General features: G+C 36.6%; 1 protein-coding gene across 1 annotated transcript in view; it reads right to left on the reverse strand.

Annotated features, from left to right (window-relative positions):
- SPINK5 (serine peptidase inhibitor Kazal type 5) overlaps positions 1–737 on the reverse strand; it is an 85817-nt gene extending 85080 nt beyond the window's left edge. The window contains exon 1 of the mRNA XM_036281625.1: positions 639–737. Coding sequence (XP_036137518.1) covers positions 639–693 — 55 coding nt within the window. The 5' untranslated portion in view covers positions 694–737. The remainder of the gene's footprint in view (positions 1–638) is intronic.
- Between the last annotated feature and the right edge of the window lie 21105 nt (positions 738–21842).

The raw sequence follows: 21842 nt of genomic DNA on the forward strand, positions 1-21842 counted from the left end.
CCCTTACCCTTTTATAAGAAGTACCTTCAATCCATTTAGGATTTGAAATCACACATATAAAATATACTAGCATCTTCTCTCTCTCTCCCATTTTCTTTTGGGAGGCAACCAAATTTTTGGTGGCTTAGTTTTGACAAGGCTGAAACCCAAAAAATGCTACAAGACACTACGGTTTTAACATAAGAATAGATGATTGAATTCAAATTTTTAATATTTTGTTTATCAATATACTATTAAAGATATATATACACACATATATACATATATATAACATACATCTATGTTTTAAATATATATTATATATTTTACATAATTCCTATCAGTACAAATTGATATGCTTGGTAAGGGGGTCAGATGAAGAAGACTCCACTAAGCTTCTTAGAACTAGTGTAGAATGATTTCTCATGGATAAAATTCAGATGCTCTAAAACTATTTGCCGTTTCTAAAGATAAGAACATAGTTAAAAAACCACATAGATAATTCTTTAAAGCTCTGTGTCTGGCAAGACATTTCAGGATTACAAACGTTTATGTAATCTTGACTACTATTTATGGTCAGGGGCAGGGAGACAAGTCTCTGCCCCTGCCTGGGGCTTTGAGGTCTGTGGCAAAAGCTCGTTCATGTGTAAATTGCTTACCTTGTATGAGGCAAAGAGTCAGGCTCAGTAGTATTGGCACTGTGGTTATCTTCATGCTGAAGATGATGTAAACTGGTTACAAGTCTGCTCCATGCATTGCTCACCAGCTTGTGCTGTAGAACTGAACCTGTGGAGATGCAGCTTACTTTATACATACTGGTGATACACACCCACAACAGCCAACATTATAAAACCAGTTGTTCAAGGTCGTGCTAGACTTAATATACCACATCAATTTAGCTCCTGTCCTTTAGGATCCTGTCAAAGGGGAAGATTTGAACAGATAATGTCTGTTTCCCTCCTCAAAGGGCAACAGATGGAGTCTGAGGACCTTAGTCGAAGTTTAATATTCCATAGTCTTATTTAAGAACTGAATTCTTCAGCCGCACAGACATGTTACCTCGTAGACAAACATATTTATAACTGGGCTCCTTTCATAAGTGGGAAAGAAGGGGAAAGGAAGACAGATTGACTGTCCTACCAGTCAAGTAAATGTTTAAAGATTTCACTGTCTGGAAAAAGCTGCTTTATAGTAAGAGAAATGAGGATTCTTGGTGCTTCCATCTACAGATGTTCTAAGTGTCTCAATTCAGTGTCACAGGCTCATATAAAAGTTAGAGTCGAATGATCTTAATTAACCTTGCAAAATTCCAGCAGTGACTACATGGAGAAACAGAAACTCAGAGGAGCAATGATTTTCCCAAGGATACATGGTGTGGATGGAAGAGGCAGAGGTGGCACTTGAAAGAAGACCACTGGTACCCTGGCCTGGTGCCTTGGTTAGTTGGAGCATCGTTGCATACACCAAACGGTTGCAAGTTCGATTCCTGGTCAGGGCACAAACTTAGGTTGCTGGTTCAATCTCAGGTCAGGGAGCATAGGGGAGGCAACTGATCTCTCTCTCTCTCTCTCCCTCTCTCCCTTCCTCTTTCTAAAATTAATAAAAAACATATCCTCGCATGAGGATTTAAAAAAAAGAGAGAAGACCACAAATTTAACATTTTCTCATCTCCATACACTGCTTCACCATTACAGATTAGTAAAGGCAGAATTATGGTGAAATCAAAGCTGGCACATAACTACTTCTTAAAATCCTCAATCTGAAGAATATTTTATATTCTAAAGCTTTATCTTAGAGTCCAACCACACATCATACATAATAAAGACCTCAGGTATAACTTTCCACACAGCCCATTGCTCCCCACATTTCAAAGATCTGATTCCAGCATTCCACAGGGTCTCCACACCCATCCAAGGTAAGTTTTAAACTTTATGGAATCAGAACCCTTTTAAAGATGGTTCCAGAAAAGCTAATCTAAAGCTAGCCGACTTTGGGGTCAGCTCAATATTCTGAATAATATCAAAGCCAAAGTATTTCTTTTTTTCTTTTTTTCATGAGATAATTTATTGCCTATAAAAATATAATCATTAGTTGAAAGGTCAGCACTGTTAACTTTGTTTCTTTGCAATGGTTTAGTAAAATTAGTGACTTGGAACGCAAGTTCAAATTGCATAACTGTTTCGGGATAGGAAATTCATGTTCATCGTAGCTTAACACAGCGATTTTCAACCATCGTGCCACCAAGAATTTTTAAAACATTCACTACCTGACTGTTCAGTCAGGCTCATTGACCTCTTTTCTCTTAGATCGTAGCCATCTGGTGTGAATGAATAAAAAGTATACCTATTTTCTTCTGTCAGATCCACAACATATGTATTTTCTGGTGTGCTGTAGAATTTTAATAATTAGTTTATGTGCATCATGAGATGAAAAAGGTTGGAAATGGCTCACTTAACAGGAAGCAAATGGGACAGGAAGTCAGGAAATCTGTTTCTATTCCTGTCTTCGCAACAACACCGTCATGGAAATGAACCTGACTTTGCTGTATGAGAGATCTGGGTCCAAATCTTGACTCAACAATTATCAGCTATGTTGCCTTGGGCAAGTCATTTAGTTTTTCTCTGCCTGTTTCCAAATGTGTAAAATAGGGAAAAAGATTACTTTGTACAACTGCTGTAAGAGTTAGAGGTAATTCATGTGTGTGTTTGTGTGTGTATGTGTGTTAAAATGCTTAGAACAAGTATATATGATAAGTTTTACAGTTAAAGATAGCTGGTCTTGCACTTTTATGTCATTATAATGATATGGTTGTTCTAGGTAATTTCTGAGATTCCCAGTAAAGTCAGTATCTCTTGAACAAGGACCTCAACAACAGATTACGTTTACTCATCATAGAATAACATCCCAACACTTTCTTAAGTGAAATGAAAAAGTCAAGACATAAGTTATCTTCTTCATTTTGTTAATGTTCTAAACCACAATATCTAAGACAAATCAAAGCATTAGCCATTTAAAATCTGCTAAATTAATTGCTAGATTTCAAGAATCATTGATTCCCATTGCCATGTATAAAATGCTCTTGTAAATATTGACACACTAACAGTAATTTTTTACCTTTCATCTGCTCTGGCTGACTGTATGTAATGTGTCCCAACCACATGCTCTTATTATTGGTGGTAAGAAAGTTTAATGCCTTACAATAGAATTGGTGACTGTATGACATGCTCTGATGAACTCACATGGACAATATTCCCAGGAGTGGAAGTGGTACTAGGGTGGAACAAAAGAACCAAAATATGATTGCATCTCGAAAGCATCTCTGCTATGAGGAAAGGCTGAAGGAGTTGGTTTCCTTCTTACTGGGAAAGAGTTTCTCGCTGACACCCAGAACCTTCTGAAATGATGAATAAGAGGCTTGGAACTGATAACCCCTTCCAAGAGAAGGTAGCCAAGAGAAGATTCAGTGAGTACTCCTAGTATTGGAAGCACATGTCACTGGCTCAGGGTATCAGAGCATTTTCTCCATTTCATTTCAGGAATGTTGTAAATCCAGATGTGACTCATCGCATATTCTGTTAATGACTCCTTATTTTGGAAAACCACTAAATTTCAATTCACATGAGTGTGAGTGAGGCTGGGGGGTTTGGGTTATCAGGATACTTTTATATTAGGTTATTATCAGAGTACCTTTCTTCAATTCTAAATTCCGTATTTTCTTTTCAGTTCTTTCAATTATTCATCAGACATGTAAAACTCTCTTTCTTCTCATTTAAATAGAACTAAGTTATTAAAAGTATACACTTTACAATTTAACACATGTATCAAGGGGCCTAGAATCTGCATTTACATCAGTGATATTGATATAGAAGAAGGGGATGAGAAAAGTATGAAATAAATAAGATTTTGTAGACCCGTAAACTTACTGAAGACAAAGATTATTTCCAAAAACTCAAAGTTATCAGATCTTTGTTCAAATCTTCCCTTTCCCTAGGCAGAGATAGCCTTGCTGATGACAATACTTTAATAAATAAGTACAGTACCTTCCCATAAAATCACCTTCCACATCTTTCCAAACAATCTGCTATGCATTAGTTTTCTAGATTTGGTTATACAAGGTAGCTAAGTAGGGATTATTACCCTTCCCTTACCTGCCCCACATGGTACCATTAACGAACCATGGGAACTAGATTGGATGGCAACCCCAGTTCTGCCACTTTTTCACCTTTCTGGCATTTCAAAGAGGTTCCTGACATTATAGAGCTTGAAACTATGTACAGCGTTCTCTTGCTGATATAATTCTTTCCGAAAACCGTCTGCTCCCACATACTCACATACACACACATTCATACAAACACACACACACACACACACACACTCTCATAATGACTTGGTGGGTGGGGAAAGTATGTTGTGACCGTGGCTGAAAAGTGTGTGTCCCAACAAATACTTCTTTTATATTTTCTTAATTTTTAATTTTCTTTCCTGTAAGTCTGATATTTTTTTCCTATTAATTTAACATATCTCTACTGTGTTCTTCTTTTATGAAAGACACTAACTGAAAACCAGCCTTTACGCACTACCTTGAAATGTGCCATTAACAGGTAACTATACTCCCTCTGAGAATTCCTTTCTGTTTGTCAAGAAAGGCTAAGATACTATAAAGATAAGCATCTCATTTTATCGAAGAACAGGATGAGATGGGTACTGTTTGATCACTGAGTATATAGACCCTGCTATTTATAGCTTTAATTATTGCTTTTATTAGATTAGGATTAAGAGAACACAAACGTTTCAATGTTTAATTTTTTGCTCTATTAAGTTTTACATATTGGATTATATTTGGTTCTTAAATATAATATCCAGCTTCTGCCTACAATTCATGCTACTTGAACCCGTTCCATGGTCCCACACTGTCCATCACCTGAAAATTTGGCACATTATAAAGTTTCCTAGGATTAATCTTGGCTATAGAAAACAGAGTTTTGTGGAGCTATGGTCTTTTTTTTTTTAAATCACACTAAATTAATTCTTATGTAGTATACTGAATTTTGGCAAAAGAGTACTGTATATTTTAGATGTAAAATATTTATGTGTGCCTATACAATAAGCAAGATCACAATTGTTAGATCCATAAGCAAAATTAGGGAAAAGTGATTTATATATTTTTATTAAATTATTTAAATAGAAATATGAAATTTGCTAGCATGTATGGTGCACTTACTAACTGACAGGTACAACAATAAACCTAACAGTATCATTCTATACTTTTTTATAAATAAAGAAATGGAAGGTGGGACTTTCCCCAGGTTATACAGCCTGTAAGCAGTGATCTATGCAAATGAGAACAGTCCATGCAAGTAAAGGATATCCAACTCCAGAGCCCAAGTTCTTACTTACCACGCACTGTAGTGACCACAGTACCTACACCTGTACTACCCTATCTCAGACACTCACTGTGGGGACTGAACTGTGTCCCTTAAAATTTATACTTGAAGCCTTAACCCCCAGTACTTCCGAATGTGACTATACTTGGAGATAGGGCCTTTAAAACAGTGATTGGATTAAAGTGAGGCATTAGAGTGGGCCCTAACAGGTGTCTTTATAAGAGGAGGAAGTTTGGACACACAGAGATGCCAGGAATGCTGTGCACAGTGACCTGCACGAGGCCACATGGTCAAGCTGAAACATGGTCTGAAGACATTTTTATTAAATCAAGTAACAAGTTAAATAGCACTAATCATTGTGTTATACCACAATCTTGATTCAGGAGACAGATAAAAGAAATAAGAGAATGAATACTAAATATGAAATCAGAGAATTCTCAGGTATGGAACCCAATTACTAAAATGGGACTTAAAAAGATAAAATGGAAGTCCAAAGTTAGGTGTTATGGTATATCCAACAGATTCCATAATATTTCCCACATGAATACAACACATATTTACTGAATGCCTACATTTGCTTGGGACTGAGAACCTAGTATTAAACTTGTAAATAAAGCAGATATGATCTCCAACCTCTAAAAAACTACAGTCTAGTGGAAGAGGTAGAAAATAATCATACAAATTATGGTTCAACTAGATCTTTGAGTATATTTTTATTTCATTCATTCATTCATTCATTCATTTTTTTTAAATCCTCACCCAAGGATATTTTTCCATTCATCTTCAGATAGAGTGGGAGGGGGAGAGAGAGAAAAACATCAACGTGGGAGAGACACATCAATTGATTGCCTCCCGCATGAACCACAACTGAGGTAAGCGCCCTTGACCCGAATTGAACTCGGGACTCTTTGATCCTCAGGCCAAAGCTCAAACTGATGAGCCAAACCAGCCAGGGCTGTGAACATGTTTTTAAAAAGAAATCCATGCCCTGGCCAGTTTGACTTAGTGGTTAGAGTGTCGGTCAATTGACCGAAGAGTCACGGGTTTGATTCCAGTCAAGGGCACATACATCAGTTGCGGTTCCTCCCTGGCAGCCAGTCAATGTGTCGCTCTCGCATCGATGTTTCTCTCACTCTCACTCTCTCCCACTTTATCTGAAGATAAATAGAAAAATATTCTCGGGTGGGGATTTAAAAAAAAATCCATCATGTAAAACTAGTACATAATACAGATATTTGGCTTCTAGATGGAGGGGCCCTAATGAAATTAGGTGCAATTCTTTAAAAAAGTTAGGATTAAAAAGGTATATAGCCTCATCTATGTAAAAAATTCAGCTAATGAGACTAAATTAATTCTTAAATAATTATGAAAACCAAAGTTTTTCTCTGACAATCTCTTTTATATAACATTTTTAGTTTCCATTATATCCCTAGTTATCTAATATTATCTGGGGGGCAGGAGTTGAATTTAAAATTGAACGTAGGAATTATTTTACATTTAGTGGGCTCTTGTTTATTTTGAGTGACACCTTCCATGTGATATTAATGGCAGTAAAAAAAAAATCAGATCCATAGCAATTTATAGGAATCATATTGAATTTTATTAATTGAAAGCTTAAAACCCCTAGGTGCTAAAAGTAAGAAAAGAAAAAAATAAATAAGAAGCCTGTTCTGAAGAATCTAGAAATGTACTAGGGAAGATAATACGTCTGTCAGAAGAGAAAGGAGTCAATAGAACATACAACATAAAGTGTCATAAATGTACACATGGGGTGTCCAGGAAGATATGTTATTTCTATCTGGGAGACAGGCAATGGCATTTTTTGAAAATGTGGCCTTTGAATTGGGCCTTGAGGGTAGAGGATATTTGAAAATGTGGGGATGGGGAAGTGACTGATTTTTCAGAACAGCATAAGCAAAGTCCCAGGAGCAAAATAATGTGGGGTTTCCATGAAAGAATATGTAGTGCCTTTGGCTGCATAGATAGAAAAAGGAAGGAGTAGAAAGTAGTTTTAAAAGAATAGTGTCAGATGGCTAAAATAAACAATGAGACTTTGTAGTCTATGACCAAATCAAATGCTGGCAAGTATTTAGAGAAACCAGACCTCTTATATGTTGCTGATGGGAATGTAAAATGGTGCAGCCACTCTGGACAGTAGGTTGGCAGTTGCGTAACAAACTAAATATAGACTTATTATATACTCCCCAGTAATTGTAAATTACTGAGTAAATATACTCCTGGGCATTTAATCTCAGAAAAAAAAGAAAACATATACCCACACAAACACCTTCACACAATCATTCATAGTAGCTTTATTTGTAACAGCTGAAAATTGAAAACAACCAAAATGTCCCTCAGTGGGTAACTGGTTAAACAAACATTAGTATGCTGTACCACGGACTCCTATTTAGCAGTAAAAATGATTGACTTATGTCTACACACAACAACTAGGATGGATCTCAAGGACATTTTGCTTAGTGAAAAAGCCCATCTCCAAAATACATATACTTTAATTTATATAATATTTTCAAAATTAAAAAATTATAGACATGGAAAACAATTTCGTGGGTGCCAGGGGTTAAGGATGGTTATTGGGCAGGGGCAGGTGTGTATACAGGGGTAGCAGAAGAGAGAACCTTGTGGTGATGAAAAATTCTATGTGCTGATCATGGTGGTAATTACACAGATCTATACAAGGAGTAAAGTAACATTGAACTATACACATGCCTTTTTAGTCAAGTTCCTAGTTTGATATAATTATGTAAGATTAAACAGTTTGGGGAAACTGGCTAAAGACTACACAGACCCTCTCATACTATCTTTACAAATTCCTGTGAAACTGTAATTATCCCCCCCCATTTTTTAAAAACATAGACTACAAAATCCTACATTCATTCTGTAAAGCTAAATATACACTTACTGTATGACCCAGCAATCTCACTCCAAGAGAAATTAAAACATGTCCATGCAAAACTGATAAAAGAATATTTATTGCAACCTTATTCATAATCACTAAAACCCACAAGCAATCCAAATGTGTATTGATCGGTGAGTGGATGAACAAACTGGCATGCATCTATACAACAGATTCTACTGAAAAATAAAAAGAAATTAACTACTACACCTGCTACAACATGAATGAACATCAAGAGCATCGTTTTAAGTGAAAGAAGCCAAACATAACACATTATACACTTTGGATTCCATTTATGTGACATTTTTAAATTATAGGAGCATAAATCAGATCAAGGTTGCCAGACTGGGAATCAAGAAAGAAGACTGACAAAAAAGGTGCAGATGAAAATACAGGTTGGGCCAAAGTAGGTTTTACAGCTTGTTTGTATGGAAAAGAATACAACAATTAATAAATAATAGTACAGCCCTGGCTCATTTGGCTCAGAGGTTAGAGCATGGGCCCCTGGTCCGAAAAGTCTCAGGTTAAGGTCAAGGGCATGTGCCTAGATTGCAGATTTGATCCCTGGCCCGGGTTGGGGTTGTGCAGGAGGCAACCAATCAATGTGGCCTTCTCACATCAATGTTCCTCTCTCTCTCTCTCTCCCTCTCTTCCTCCTTCTCACTCTATCTAAAAATTAATGAAAAAATATCCTCCGGTAAGGATTACAATAAGTCAATAAATAAATAAGTAAATAATAGTACAAGAAAAAATTCTGTTTCACATACTCACAACTGCAAACCTATTTTTGCCCAGTCCTATATTTTGGGGTGATGACCCTCTTCTATTTATTGACTATGCTGCTGATTTCATATGACTTTAGAAAAAAATTATATTCAATAACATACTATTTTTTTTACAACATTTATATATTTATGCATTAAGGGAGATAAACAGATTGACAAACAATCATCACATTTGTTATCTGTTTTACATTTCTGTCTCTATTTTTCTCATCTAATAAGTTTTTTTGCACTAAGTAGTTATTAATTTTAAAAACGAAAATGCTGTTCTCAAAAATTAGTTTAATATTTTTAGGGCTAGATATGACATTGAAAGTCATCCATCTCTTCTTTTAGTTTACAGATGAAGATACCAGGGGTAAGGCAGAGTTATTTTCCTAATTATTTAAATGTTAAATAAGTTACACACACCCTCATTACCCTCATTCTCTGAACTGTATGATCTAACTGCAAATGTCATCATTTATTTTAATGGGATGAGGGTCATTTTTGTCTTTCAAAAACTCCCACTTCAGCCTGGCTGGTTTGTGTCTGCCCAAGGACCAAAGAGCCTCGGGTTTGATTCCAGTCAAGGGCACGTACCTGAGTTGCAGTTTTGTTCCCAGCCCTTGTTGGGGTCATTCGGGAGGCAACCAATCGATGTGTCTCTTACATCGGTGTTTCTCTCTCCCTCCCATTCGAATTTTCTGAAAATAAATACAAAAAAATATCCTCAGGTGAGAATTAAAAAAACAAACAAACAAAAGAAAACACTCCCACTTCATAGTGCCAAAGTAAAATGTTTCAGGATTTTCCTAGACCACCTGCTGCAGCTGGATCCAGACTGTGTCCAGACAAGGACCAGTTCTCCAAACTGCACAGATGGAGATCAGTGATTTTTTTTAGAAATGTGTGGCTTGCTAGCATTTTGAACTCAGGCAAATTATGAGTATCATCCACTTGATAGGATTGTTGAGCAGATTGAGATGATTGCGTGCAAAAGCTAAAACAAGAATTATCATTGGTAACAATTTAATTCATACACTTTGAAGTCTGCTTGAGAGCCAGATATAACTTAGAAGTTAACTGTTGGGTTTTGAAGCAATGTCACCTGCATTCAAAAACTGGCTTATTTTCCAAGTCAAGAAGGTCAATTTCCCTAAACTTTCTCTCTCACTTTCTTCACAACTAAACCAAGCATTATAATAGAGATTATGATGATAATCACATGGGGTAACTCACGTAAAGCCCTTTGATGGTATCTGGTACATGGAGTGTGCACAGGGCTAGCTGTTATTAGAAATGTCTTCCTTTTAGCCTGTTGACTACACTTAAAGATTACAATAGTGTAGTCTACTTCTGGGTCTTTTTAAGTATTCAATATTTTGTGGGAAGTGCCAACAACCAGTGTCTAATTTTAGGGGCACAAACTAATAGCCTGCAGGGTAGAGGAGTCATTTCTTCATTCATGCCCCGTCCTCTGGACAGCTTACAATACACCATATGGTGAGGTTTTGCAAGGAATTGGGTCACCCTCAATGAACAATAGCCACATATACCTAGATGGAGTGGAAGGTTATTTGAGCCATGAAAATGTGGCACCTTTTCAAATAGGTCAGAAAAGCAAACAGCTGATTCTGAGCTCTTACATTTTCAAGTACTCCCCCCTCTTTGAAAGAGAGGAAATGTGTCATCATCCAGTCAGGGATGGGACTGGGGGGAATGCCTTTTCTTACTGTTATCAGTCCCTCTAACGCATTAGCAAGTTCATGAATGTAATTGTATTTGATGTGGAATTAGGAAGTCTGTATGTTAATTCCAGTCCTCACTTTTAGCTGAAGCAAGATTGTGGATGCAGATTACATTTCTAACTTACTCCTGAGGTGGGGCACATTGAAAAACATACCAAGGGAACAAAAATAAAGGTAGACCAATTAAACTGTACTTATAGAGTACATCGATCAACGTCATAAAAAGACTGTCTTCACAGAGAGGATTTTTAGGGCAATGATACTACTCTTATGATACTACAGTGGTGGATACATGTTGTACATTTGTCTAGAGCCTTTTCTTACTGAGTGAACCCTGATGTAAACTATGAATTCTGAGTGATGATGTGTGGATGTAGGTTCATCAGTTATAATGAATGCACCACTGTGGTGGGGGATGTTGATGATGGGGATGGCCATGCATGTGTAGGGGCTTATGCAGGACATCTCTGTACCTTCTGGTCCATTTTGCCATGAATAAAATTTCTCTAAAAATAAACTATATTAAATAATTTTTAAAAATATTGTCTTGAAAGGCAGCATTATCCGGAGCATAGCAGCACACAATGTATTAATTGATGGCTCTTTTAACCAGAACCTTCTACCATTAAGACACTTAGGGAAAAGCTGTGAAAAATAGTGGGAGAAAAAAAGAGAGGAATATTTAGAGTAAAAAAATAAACTGTGTTCCTCCATCTTATCCAAGTGATGTGAAACATATTTATTTTATTTACATCTCTGAGCCTATTTTTTCATTTATAAAATACAAAAATATTGTCATCTATATATCAGTTTTGTCATGAAGATATAATTAATATAATCAAGTGAAAGTACTCCACAAGCTATAAGGGGCTAAGCAAAAGCCAGTCACTGATCTTGGTCCAGATTGGTATGGTGTTCCTCAAACTGCCTCTTTATTAGGAATATTCACTTACAAGGCTAGGCTATTACATCTCAACCCCCCCTCCCCCATCAAAACGTGGGGTGGAGGTGGGGAAAGAGGGAGGGAGAGGGAAGAACTGACATTTTTTCTTTGTTTGTCCCTAGATTAACTAATGTGTGTAATTTTTTCATTAGAGTTAGTCCCTAAAAAATACAACTTGTTGTCACCAGGGTGTGGTTGCACTGTCAGATGCCACTGCTCTGAGGGTGGCTGGCAGTGGCATCGGGCCAAATCGCTGTGGGCGTGGAGACATCCAGCAGAATAAAGTATCACTCCACCCTGTTGTCTTGTCCCCTAATTAACTGGTGTGCTCTGAAAACAACTCTTGGGAGTTAGTGTAATCTCATCTTAGAGTTCTGATGCAATGGAAAAATGGCAGCCTACTTATGGCGGAAACGTAGACCAGCTTCTGCCTTCTGGGAAGAGAGGTGAGTGGAGAGAACTGGGCTCTGCAATCTGCAATTCCCACGGAAGTTCACCCTTGGTTCCCGGCCCACTTGACCCGCATTTCTGAGCTCAGCAAAAGTGTGCGCACAACTCAAACTGCTTAGCCCCAGGCCTCCTCTCCAGAGGGGGAAAAATGATCAACATCTTAGGACAAAACAGATGCCTTTGGCAGAGCACAATTTTCCCTCCACTTCTCATGGGACTAAGCAGAGGGGGAGGAGATATAGGGATAAGCGTTTTTTGAGAACGAGTATACACACACACACACACACACACACACACACACACACACGAGAAAACCTGTCATGTAAGACCCTGATAAGAAAACACACTCAACCTTCTTGAGTGTACAGTCTTTGTTAGGGGTATACTTATGAAAAGTCAGAAACTTATCAGTTCTTGAACTGAGATGAGCTTTGGTATATTCTAGTTTGTTCAATTATCTTCATTTTATCAATAAGGCCTGATGATGGGACGCTGTAGACGTGAGGACAAATGTCTGGAGCAGAGCAAAGGTGGGACTCATTCTATGTCCTGACTCCCAGCTCCATGTGCTTTTCCCAAACCACAGCTTGTCAATCACCTACTCATGCCTGATTTGGGGACTGATTCTTCTTTCATCACCCTATATTCCAAGGAACAAATTCAGGCTCATAAACAGCATTTTATGTAATGAATTTGACCTCTAGTGTATGTGTTTATTAGCTGTACTCTATCTTACTGGAGACAATTTTGCCCCTCACCCCCACCCCAGGGACATTTAGTAATGTCTGGAGACATTTTTGGTTGTCACAATTAGTTATGTTCTATGACACCTAATGGACACAGCTGGGATGATATTAAACATCCTGCAATGCAGAGGACAGCATTCCCCCTCCCCCAAGAAAGAGTTCTCCAGTCCAAAATGCTAATAGAGATTTTCAGGAGTCCTGCTCTATGCTTATTAACCAGGATTGGTTTCAAGCTTCATTGTCTCAGTGATTAGACAGTTGTTTCTGAAACAAGGGACTCTGCTATGACCCACAGAGGGAGTACGGGTACTAACAGAAAATCCAAGTGATATTTATTTATTTTTAATTTATTTTTCTTTATTGCTTTTAGAGAGAGAGAAAATGAGAGAAAGAGAGAGTTGGAAACATTGATGAGAGAGAACATCAATTGGCTGCCTCCTGCATGCCCCCCACTGGGGATTTGGCCCACAACCTGGGCATTTGCTCTGACCAGGAATCAAACTGGCAACCTCTTGGTGCATGGGTCGATGCTCAACCACTGAGCCACACCGGCTGGGCCAAGTGATATTTATTTTTGAATGATTTACTAGATTGGCCAGATTCTTATTTCAAATTTTAAAGGTCAAATACTCTCCTGAGTGCAGAATGCATGAAAAGATCTTGAATCTACCAGTTAACCTGTTTTGGCCAGAGATAGGACCACTTTCAAGAGCAAATGTAGCGTACTGGACATTTGACTATGGCCTTTTTCTATCAGCTTCTTCCATGCTATTTTGCCATTAACATCTCTAAGGCTGAACTCTGAGATCTAACTTCCAGACCCTTTCTTTCCAAAGATCTTTAAGTAGTGTCTCATCTTTGCTGAAACTTCACCAAGCTACCTAGGAGATACATAGTCGGTCACATTCTAAAGGTTCATTTGTATGTTTTACTCTCCTCACTGTTATAACCTGATCTCCCTCAAATCTGTATTCATTCCAAAGCCTGCTTTCCTCACTCTCTCTCTCCTTACTCCTTCAGATCTTCCCTAGATGCCCTCTGTTCCTTCTCTAGGGCTTGCAATGTCCCTTGCCTTTGCTATTTCTATTTCAATACTTAAATAATAAAAGTTGTTCAAATAAGAATTTGAATGTAACCTTAATACGCACAATAAATAAAAGTGCTTTATTTTCCAGTAGAGAGTGAAGGACCACTGTGCCTCAGCAGCCCCACCAACTTCTCCTTCATTACAAGGACGGAGACCACCGATTTTCAAATCACCAGTATGTGTCTAGCATGTAGCACAGGGGATGCAGGCAAAGAAGTATATACAGAGTGGGGAAAACGTAGATTTACAGTTGTTTGTATAAAAAAATGATACAATAATTAATAAATAATAATACAAGAATAAACTCTGTGCTTTGTACTCACAATTATAAAACTACTTTTGCCTCACCCTGTACCTATTTGTTAATCAAAATGAAAAAAGGGAAAAGGCGCCCTGGCCAGTTTGGCTCAGTGGTTGGAGCTTCGGCCTGGGGTCCGGAGGGACCCGGGTTCGGTTCCCCCTAAGGGCACCTACCTCGGTTGCAGTTTGTCCCTGGCCCTGGTTGGGCCATGTGGGTGGCAACCACTCAATGTGTCCCTCTTACATCGATGTTTCTCTCTCTCTCTCTCTCTCCCTCCCACTCTATCTGAACAAAATATCGAAAAAATGTCCTCACATGAGGATAGAGAAAAGAAAAAGGGAAAAGGCATAGAGTTTGAAAATCACAAGATGCCAAGTGTGGACTTCTCCCCTGCTACATGTTCTCTCGTATCTCAATAGCTCTGAGATAGACTGAATCTTGTATTAGTTGACTATTTCTCATATTATGAAGAATGAGGAAGTTCCCTTTGAACATGTTATTCAGATTTGCTTCCCCCTTTCTTCATTTTTAAAGTCAGCTTCTCATTTTCCACTATCTCTGTCAAAACTATTCATTCATTGTGCTCTCTTTGGCACACATACACTGAAATTATTCATTCATTGATTCACTGAGCTATTACTGAGCATCAATTTCAAAGTCTTGGAAGTTACTGAAAATGAATGAAGGCTCTGTAATCTAATAGGATAGATAAGGCATATCCTCAATAAGGTGCTATTTTAAAATGAAAGTGATAGCTACAAAAAAGAAAGTTCTTGGGAGTTTGGACTGAGAAAATTTACTATCAGCTGAAACATTAAGAAAAGATTTGTAGGGGTCATTAAATTTGACAAAATCCTTGAGAGATGAATGACATGAATGCACAAGTATGTGGATGAAGGTCAGGAAAAGTATATTTGGAAGAAAAGTGGTATTACAGAGTGTAATTCAACTATAACAAAAGGTGAATAAAAATAACAATTGATATGATGAGAAAAGGATATTGGGACCAAGATGTAAAGGGCACAGTACCTAGATCTTGGGTTTCTTTCTGGTTTTTCTCATGGCTTTTTATACCTATTTTTAAAAATACCAAATCTTCATAAGAAATCTATATATTGGGTTAATGTTAAATAAATATCTTGGCTAACTATGCCGTTTTTTGTATTTGTTGAGTATGGATAACTATTGGCATGCAAAATTGGAGAGTAATCTGATAGACCTTCATAGGCTACAGAGTATAATCAATGGAAATGGTAATCACTTACATGTAATCAATAAGAAATTATCAAACATTCGGGCAAAGTTAACACAAATGAATTTAAAAATGAAGGTGACTAAGCTATTTTACTGAAAATAAACAATATTTTGAAAAAAGTAATAAAAATTATCAAAGTTGCTTAAAAAGAATACTGCGAGCTGTTCTTTATAAATATGCCTGTATATCTATATGCTTGTATCTGTCTATACCTATTTCCACCTATCTATCCAAGCATTCAGTGGTAATAACAGTTACTATGACAAATGCAATAACAGATTGGTACTGCTAAGAAAAAGTGTTGCCACATGCTAGTTTTCCTAATCCATGATGAGTTACCGTGCTGCTAATACCTGGTATAGGAGAATCATTGGAAGTGAAAATCCAGAGACACAGGCTATAAGCTTGCTATTGATTACAAGTCATCTGGCTTTGGACAAGCTGCACTGTCTTCTCAGGGCAGAGATCACTATGTATGCCATACAGAAAACAGACCAATGACTTCTAATGTCAAGTAATACAAGAATAGTAATTTTGTCTTCCGTGGTTCCTGACATATCTATGAGAAATTGCCTCACTGATTTCCTTGAGAAAAAAAAAGCCCTAGTTTGTTCTTTGAGAATGAAGAGACATGGTCACTAATTGGACAAAAGTGGACAGAGTCCAAGGGCAGAGAGTTCATAGGCTGAGGATACTTTGTACAAACACTTCTGCATAGTAGGGTCTAGAGATATTAATTTAGCTAAATTATGCCTCCTGCTAGAATTTGAGTAGTGTAATATGGAATTAACATACTGACAAATGGAAAGAGAAATAAGACACACAAAAAAGTACAGGAAGCCAGGGGAGTAATGGATTCAGAAGAACAAGTGAAAGGGATGGGAAGAAAATCCACTGTTCCTGAAGATGAAGGCAGGGATTCTAAGTATTGTGATTATACTGACACATCTCTCCATTAAATATGAAATTCAAAATTATAAAGTTACTGAACATACAAATGTGTAGAACAGTCAGTTCAATACACTTGAGTTTTTCCTTTAGGACTATGCAATATCAGAACCTTAAAAAATAAAATTCTGATACCTCAGCTTTAGGTCCTTTAAGTATATTCTCAGACTTCATATTGGATTATTAATTTGAGTTGCTTTGGTTTTGAACGAAAGCCTTTCCAGGGTTCCCCTAGGATCTTTCTTTCTCCTCCTCCTCCTCCTTCTCCTCCTCCTCCTCCTTTATAAATTATGGAATAAACTACATAACAAGAGGTTTATGCTAAAAATTTTTAATTGTATAGTACAGTATTGTTAACTATAAGCACAATGTTGAACAGTAGGTCTCTAAGACACTTTCATCTTGCATGACGGAAACTCTTTGGGCAAGTGAAACAAACAAAAAAATAATCAAATGACACTACATCAAACTAAAAAGTTTTTGCACAGCAAAGAAAACCGTCAACTAAATATAAAGACAACCCACTGAATGGGAGAATACATTCACCAATGATACATCTGATAAGGGGTTAATATACAAAATTTATAAAGAACTTATAAAACTTAACAACAAAATAACAAAAGACAAAAAACTCAACAATTCAATTAAAAAATGGGCAAATAACCTGAACAGACACATCTCCAAAGAGGACATACAGATGGCCAATAGACATGTGTAAAGATGCTCAATGTCATTAATCATCAGAAACATTCAAATTAAAACCACAATGAGATATCACCTCATACCTGTCAGAATGGTTATCATCAATAAATCAACAAACAACAAGTGTAGGCGAGGATGTGAAGAAAAGGAAGCCCTTGTACACTGTTGATGGGAATGCAGATTGGTGCAGTCACTGTGGAAAGAAGTATGGAGTTACTATAAAAAAATTAAAAATGGAACTGCCTTATGACCCAGCAATTTCACCTCTGGGACTATATCCAAAGAAACCTGAAACACTAATCCAAAAGAATATATAAACCCCTATGTTCACTGCAGCGTTATTTACAATAGTGAAGATGTAGAAGCAGTCCAAGTGTTCACCAGTGGATGAATGGATAAAAGAACTGTGGTACATTTACACAATGGAATACTATCGGCCGTAAAAAAGAAGACAATCTTACCTTTGCAGCAGCATGGATGGACCTAGAGAACATTATGTTAAGTGAAATAAGCTGGTCAGAGAAAGACAAGTACCATATAATTTCACTCATATGTGGAATCTAATAAGCAAAATAAACTAACCAACAAAATAGAAACAGACTTATAGAAAGAGAATGGACTGACAGCTGTCAGGGGGAAGGGTGTTACGGGGCTGGGTGGAAAATGTGAAGGCATTAAGCAAACAAAAACATAAACAAAACAAAACACCTCCTAGACACAGACAATAGCACTGTGTTTACCAGAGGGAAAGGTGGGTGGGGAGAGGTATAAGGAAAAGGGGAATAAATGGTGATAGATGAAGACTTGACTTGGGGTGGTGAACACACAATACAATATACAGATGATGTATTATAGAATTGTATACTGAAACCTATATCATTTTACTAACCACTGTCACCCCAATAAATTCCATAAAAAAATAAATAAAATAAAAACAATTCCCCCTTCCCAGCCCCTGGCATCCACCATTCTACTTTTTGTTTCTATGAGTTTGACTACTTTAGATACCTTGTATAAGGAACCATTCAGCATTTGTCCTTCTGTGACTGTTTTGTTTCACTTAGCATAAATCCTCAAGGTTCATCTTTTTGTAGCATATGGCAGGATTTCCTTCTTCCCTATGGCTAAGTAATATTCCAGTGTATGTATATACCACATTTTCCCTCCAGGATCCTTCTTTCTTACTGCCACATATACAAAACTCCTCATAATACGTTTGTTGTACTAGAGGTAGCTTGGGCTTAAAACCTCTTCTTCTTGGAGCCTAGACTAGAAAACTAACAGATATAATATTTTTTTTTACCTGTCATCTGATTTAATGTTCCTCATAAAACTACAAGGTATTAGTATGTCCATTTTAAAATTAGAAACTGAGGCTTAGAAACTTACCCTTAAATCTCAAAATTAGAGAACGGTATAGACTGGCTTTAAACCTGGAAATGTGTGACTGCAGAGGTCATGCTGCTGTGCTGCCTTCCAAATATCAAGCTTCAACAGGCTGTGATTCCACACCTCTGAATGAAAAGAATAGTGTAATATTTTTCAAAATACATTCATATCATGAGCCTATTGAGTAATGAGATTGTTTTACTCATTCCTATGGAGGAGATAAATGAAAAAGGTAATATCAGTCCCATTTTAGAGATGAGAAAACCTAAGATTCCACCCAATTTGGAGACTGTGTAAAACAAGCCACTGCAAAGAAAAGGATACGTGTTTTAGAGCTTGCCTTCTTCACTTAGCAGGTATATTACTATAGGGAAGAAGAAATAATGGCATTGATCTGATAGAACAATGTGAGAATTAAAGTTAAATAAAACCTAGTCCAACAATTGGCAAATAAAAGGTGTTCAATAAATGATCATTCTATCCCTCTTCCATCCCATATCCCACCCACCTTCTTTTCAAGAATTTAATCAAAATGTCCTTAATATGCATCCAACTCTATAATGTGAAATTATAATGTGAAACTCATAAAGTATTCTTCATTATATAGAATTTCCTTGGATTTAAAGAATGTCATTTTATCCAGAACTACTCATGTCTACTCATGGTCACTTTCAAATATATTTCCACCTCATCTTATTCAAAACACATTTGAGGCAGAAAACTCAAATTTAAGTCAAATTGCCTGGATATATACAGTGATACAAACATGAAAGAGCTCACTCTTTCAGAGGTCTCCAAATAAAACAACTGCCTACAGAGAAGGAAAGATGTGCTAAGATACAATGATCTGAAAGCCAGATACATTTAAAATTGAGTACCTAAGAAAAGATGAAATATTGCTGTTTACAACAACACGGATGGATCTTGAGAATATCATGCTAAGCAAAATAAGTCAGATGGAAAAAGTCAAGACCCATAGGATTTCACTCACATGTGGGATATAAAACTGAAAACAAAAAATGGACAAACAAGACAAACAAACAAACAAAATCTCACAGTTACAGACAATAGTAGGGTGGTTACCAGAGGGGAAGGTGGTAGTAAAGGTTAAAGGGTGCCAAATATATGATGACAAAAGGAGATTTGACTTTGGGTGGTAAATACACAATATAATATACAGAGGATGTATTACAGAATTGTACACTTGAAACCTATATAATTTTATTAACTAATGCCATCCCAATAAATTTAATTAAAAATAAATAAAATAAAATTCAGTACTTATTTCATCATTTAAAAAGCTAGATTCTAGGAAAACTGCCCTCTCTAAGGCTCAGTTTATACATCTGTGAAGTGAGGAAGTAGTATTAGTTGATTCTTAATTTTTCCCCCCACTTTTATGATGCAATATTATGGGAGTAGAGCATCAATCAGGGAATTTATCCACTACCTTAAAATTGGAGGACAGCATTCCAGCTGCTACAAGGAGCCATCCTTGTACACTTAATTTCATCCTCTGACCTCCTCTGACATAACATATTGATTGACTTGATAACCCATTTGACATATAATTTTAATGATTAAATTATGAGGGTTTAAAATTTTGTTTGTTGATTTTTAGAGGAAGAGGGAGAGAGAGAAACATTGATGAGAAAGAACATTGATTGGCTGTTTCCTACATGCCCCCCACTGGGGATCGGGCCCACAACCTGGTCATGTGCCCTGACTGGGAATCAAGCCAGTGACCTCCTGGTTCATGGGTCGATGCTGAACCACTGAGCCACACCAGCTGGGCATTATTTGTTTTTATATCTATGATTCTAATAAAACAAAGTCATTGTGTTATACATTTCCTTTACCACAAAACCTGATAGGGTATCTAAAACCGTGAATACTTGCTGATAAGGGAAACTTTTCATTTTTTGTTCTCTCATACCTTAAATGTACTTACAGTTACGAATGTTCCCTGGTCCATGCAGAACAATTTTGTCATTAATGTTGGTCCCAGACATTACAAAACATTTTTAACTTAATTACTACATTTGTGGCCTCCAATAGTTTCAAATCTTTCAAAGTGTTGTCTGCTCTACATTCTTATAACATTTTACAAGCAGGGAAGAATGGCGAGTAAAAAAAAATGGGGTTTAAAAATTAGACATATCAGGTTCAGTGTCCTGGATCCACTATTACCAACCATGAAAGCATCAGAAAATTACTTAGAATTTATGAGCCTTGGCTGAGAGTAAACTATTTCATAGAGTTATCATGGGAATTAATTAGATTATATTTGAAAATTTATAGAATTTAGTAGGTACTCAATAAACGGTAACTATTATTAGTTTCATAAAAAATTAACGTATATAGATTTTGAAGGAAAACTAAAACTCTCTTTGTTCACAGATTGCATGATATAAATAATCCAAAAGAATCAATAATGAAAGTCCCAGAACTAGTAAGCAATTATGACAGAGTTGTAGGATAGAAAGTTAATATACAAAAGTCAATCATTTTTCTGTATTCCAGCAATAAAACATAGAATTTAAAATTTAAAACAATACCATATACATTAGCACCCACAAAATGAAACACTTAGGTGTATATATAACAAAATATGTACATAAACTATATGAGAAAAACTACAATGAATGAAATCACAGAAGAGCTAAATAAAAAGATATACCATATCCATGGATAGCATGACTCAATATTATAGAACTGTGAGTTTTTCTCAACTTGATCAAAATCCCATGAGTTATTTTGTGGATATCAACAAACTGATTCTAAAATTTATACAATGAGGCAAATGACCCAGAATAGCCAATGCATGTTGAAGAACTAAAGTAAAACAAAGTTGGAGGAGTGATGCTATCTGATTTCAAGACTTACAGTAATCAAGATAATGTGGTACTGGTGAAAGAAGAGACAAATATATCAATGGAGCAGAATAGAAACCCCAGATACAGCCCCATGTAAATACAGTTAAATGATCTTTGACAAAGGAGTAAAGACAACACAGTGGGATAAAGACAGTCTTTCAAATACATGGTATCAGAACAACTGAACAGGTACAGCAAAAAAAAAAAAAGAGGAAATCTAGACACTGACTTTACACACTTCAGAAAGTCACAAAGATGAACTCAAAATGGATCACAGACCTAAATGTAAAATGTAAAACTATAAAATCCAAATCAAGATAACATAGGAGAAAACCTTAGATGTCTTTAGCTACCAC

This window comes from Molossus molossus, unplaced genomic scaffold, assembly GCF_014108415.1.
Source record: "Molossus molossus isolate mMolMol1 unplaced genomic scaffold, mMolMol1.p scaffold_m16_p_4, whole genome shotgun sequence".
Classification (NCBI taxonomy): domain Eukaryota; kingdom Metazoa; phylum Chordata; class Mammalia; order Chiroptera; family Molossidae; genus Molossus; species Molossus molossus.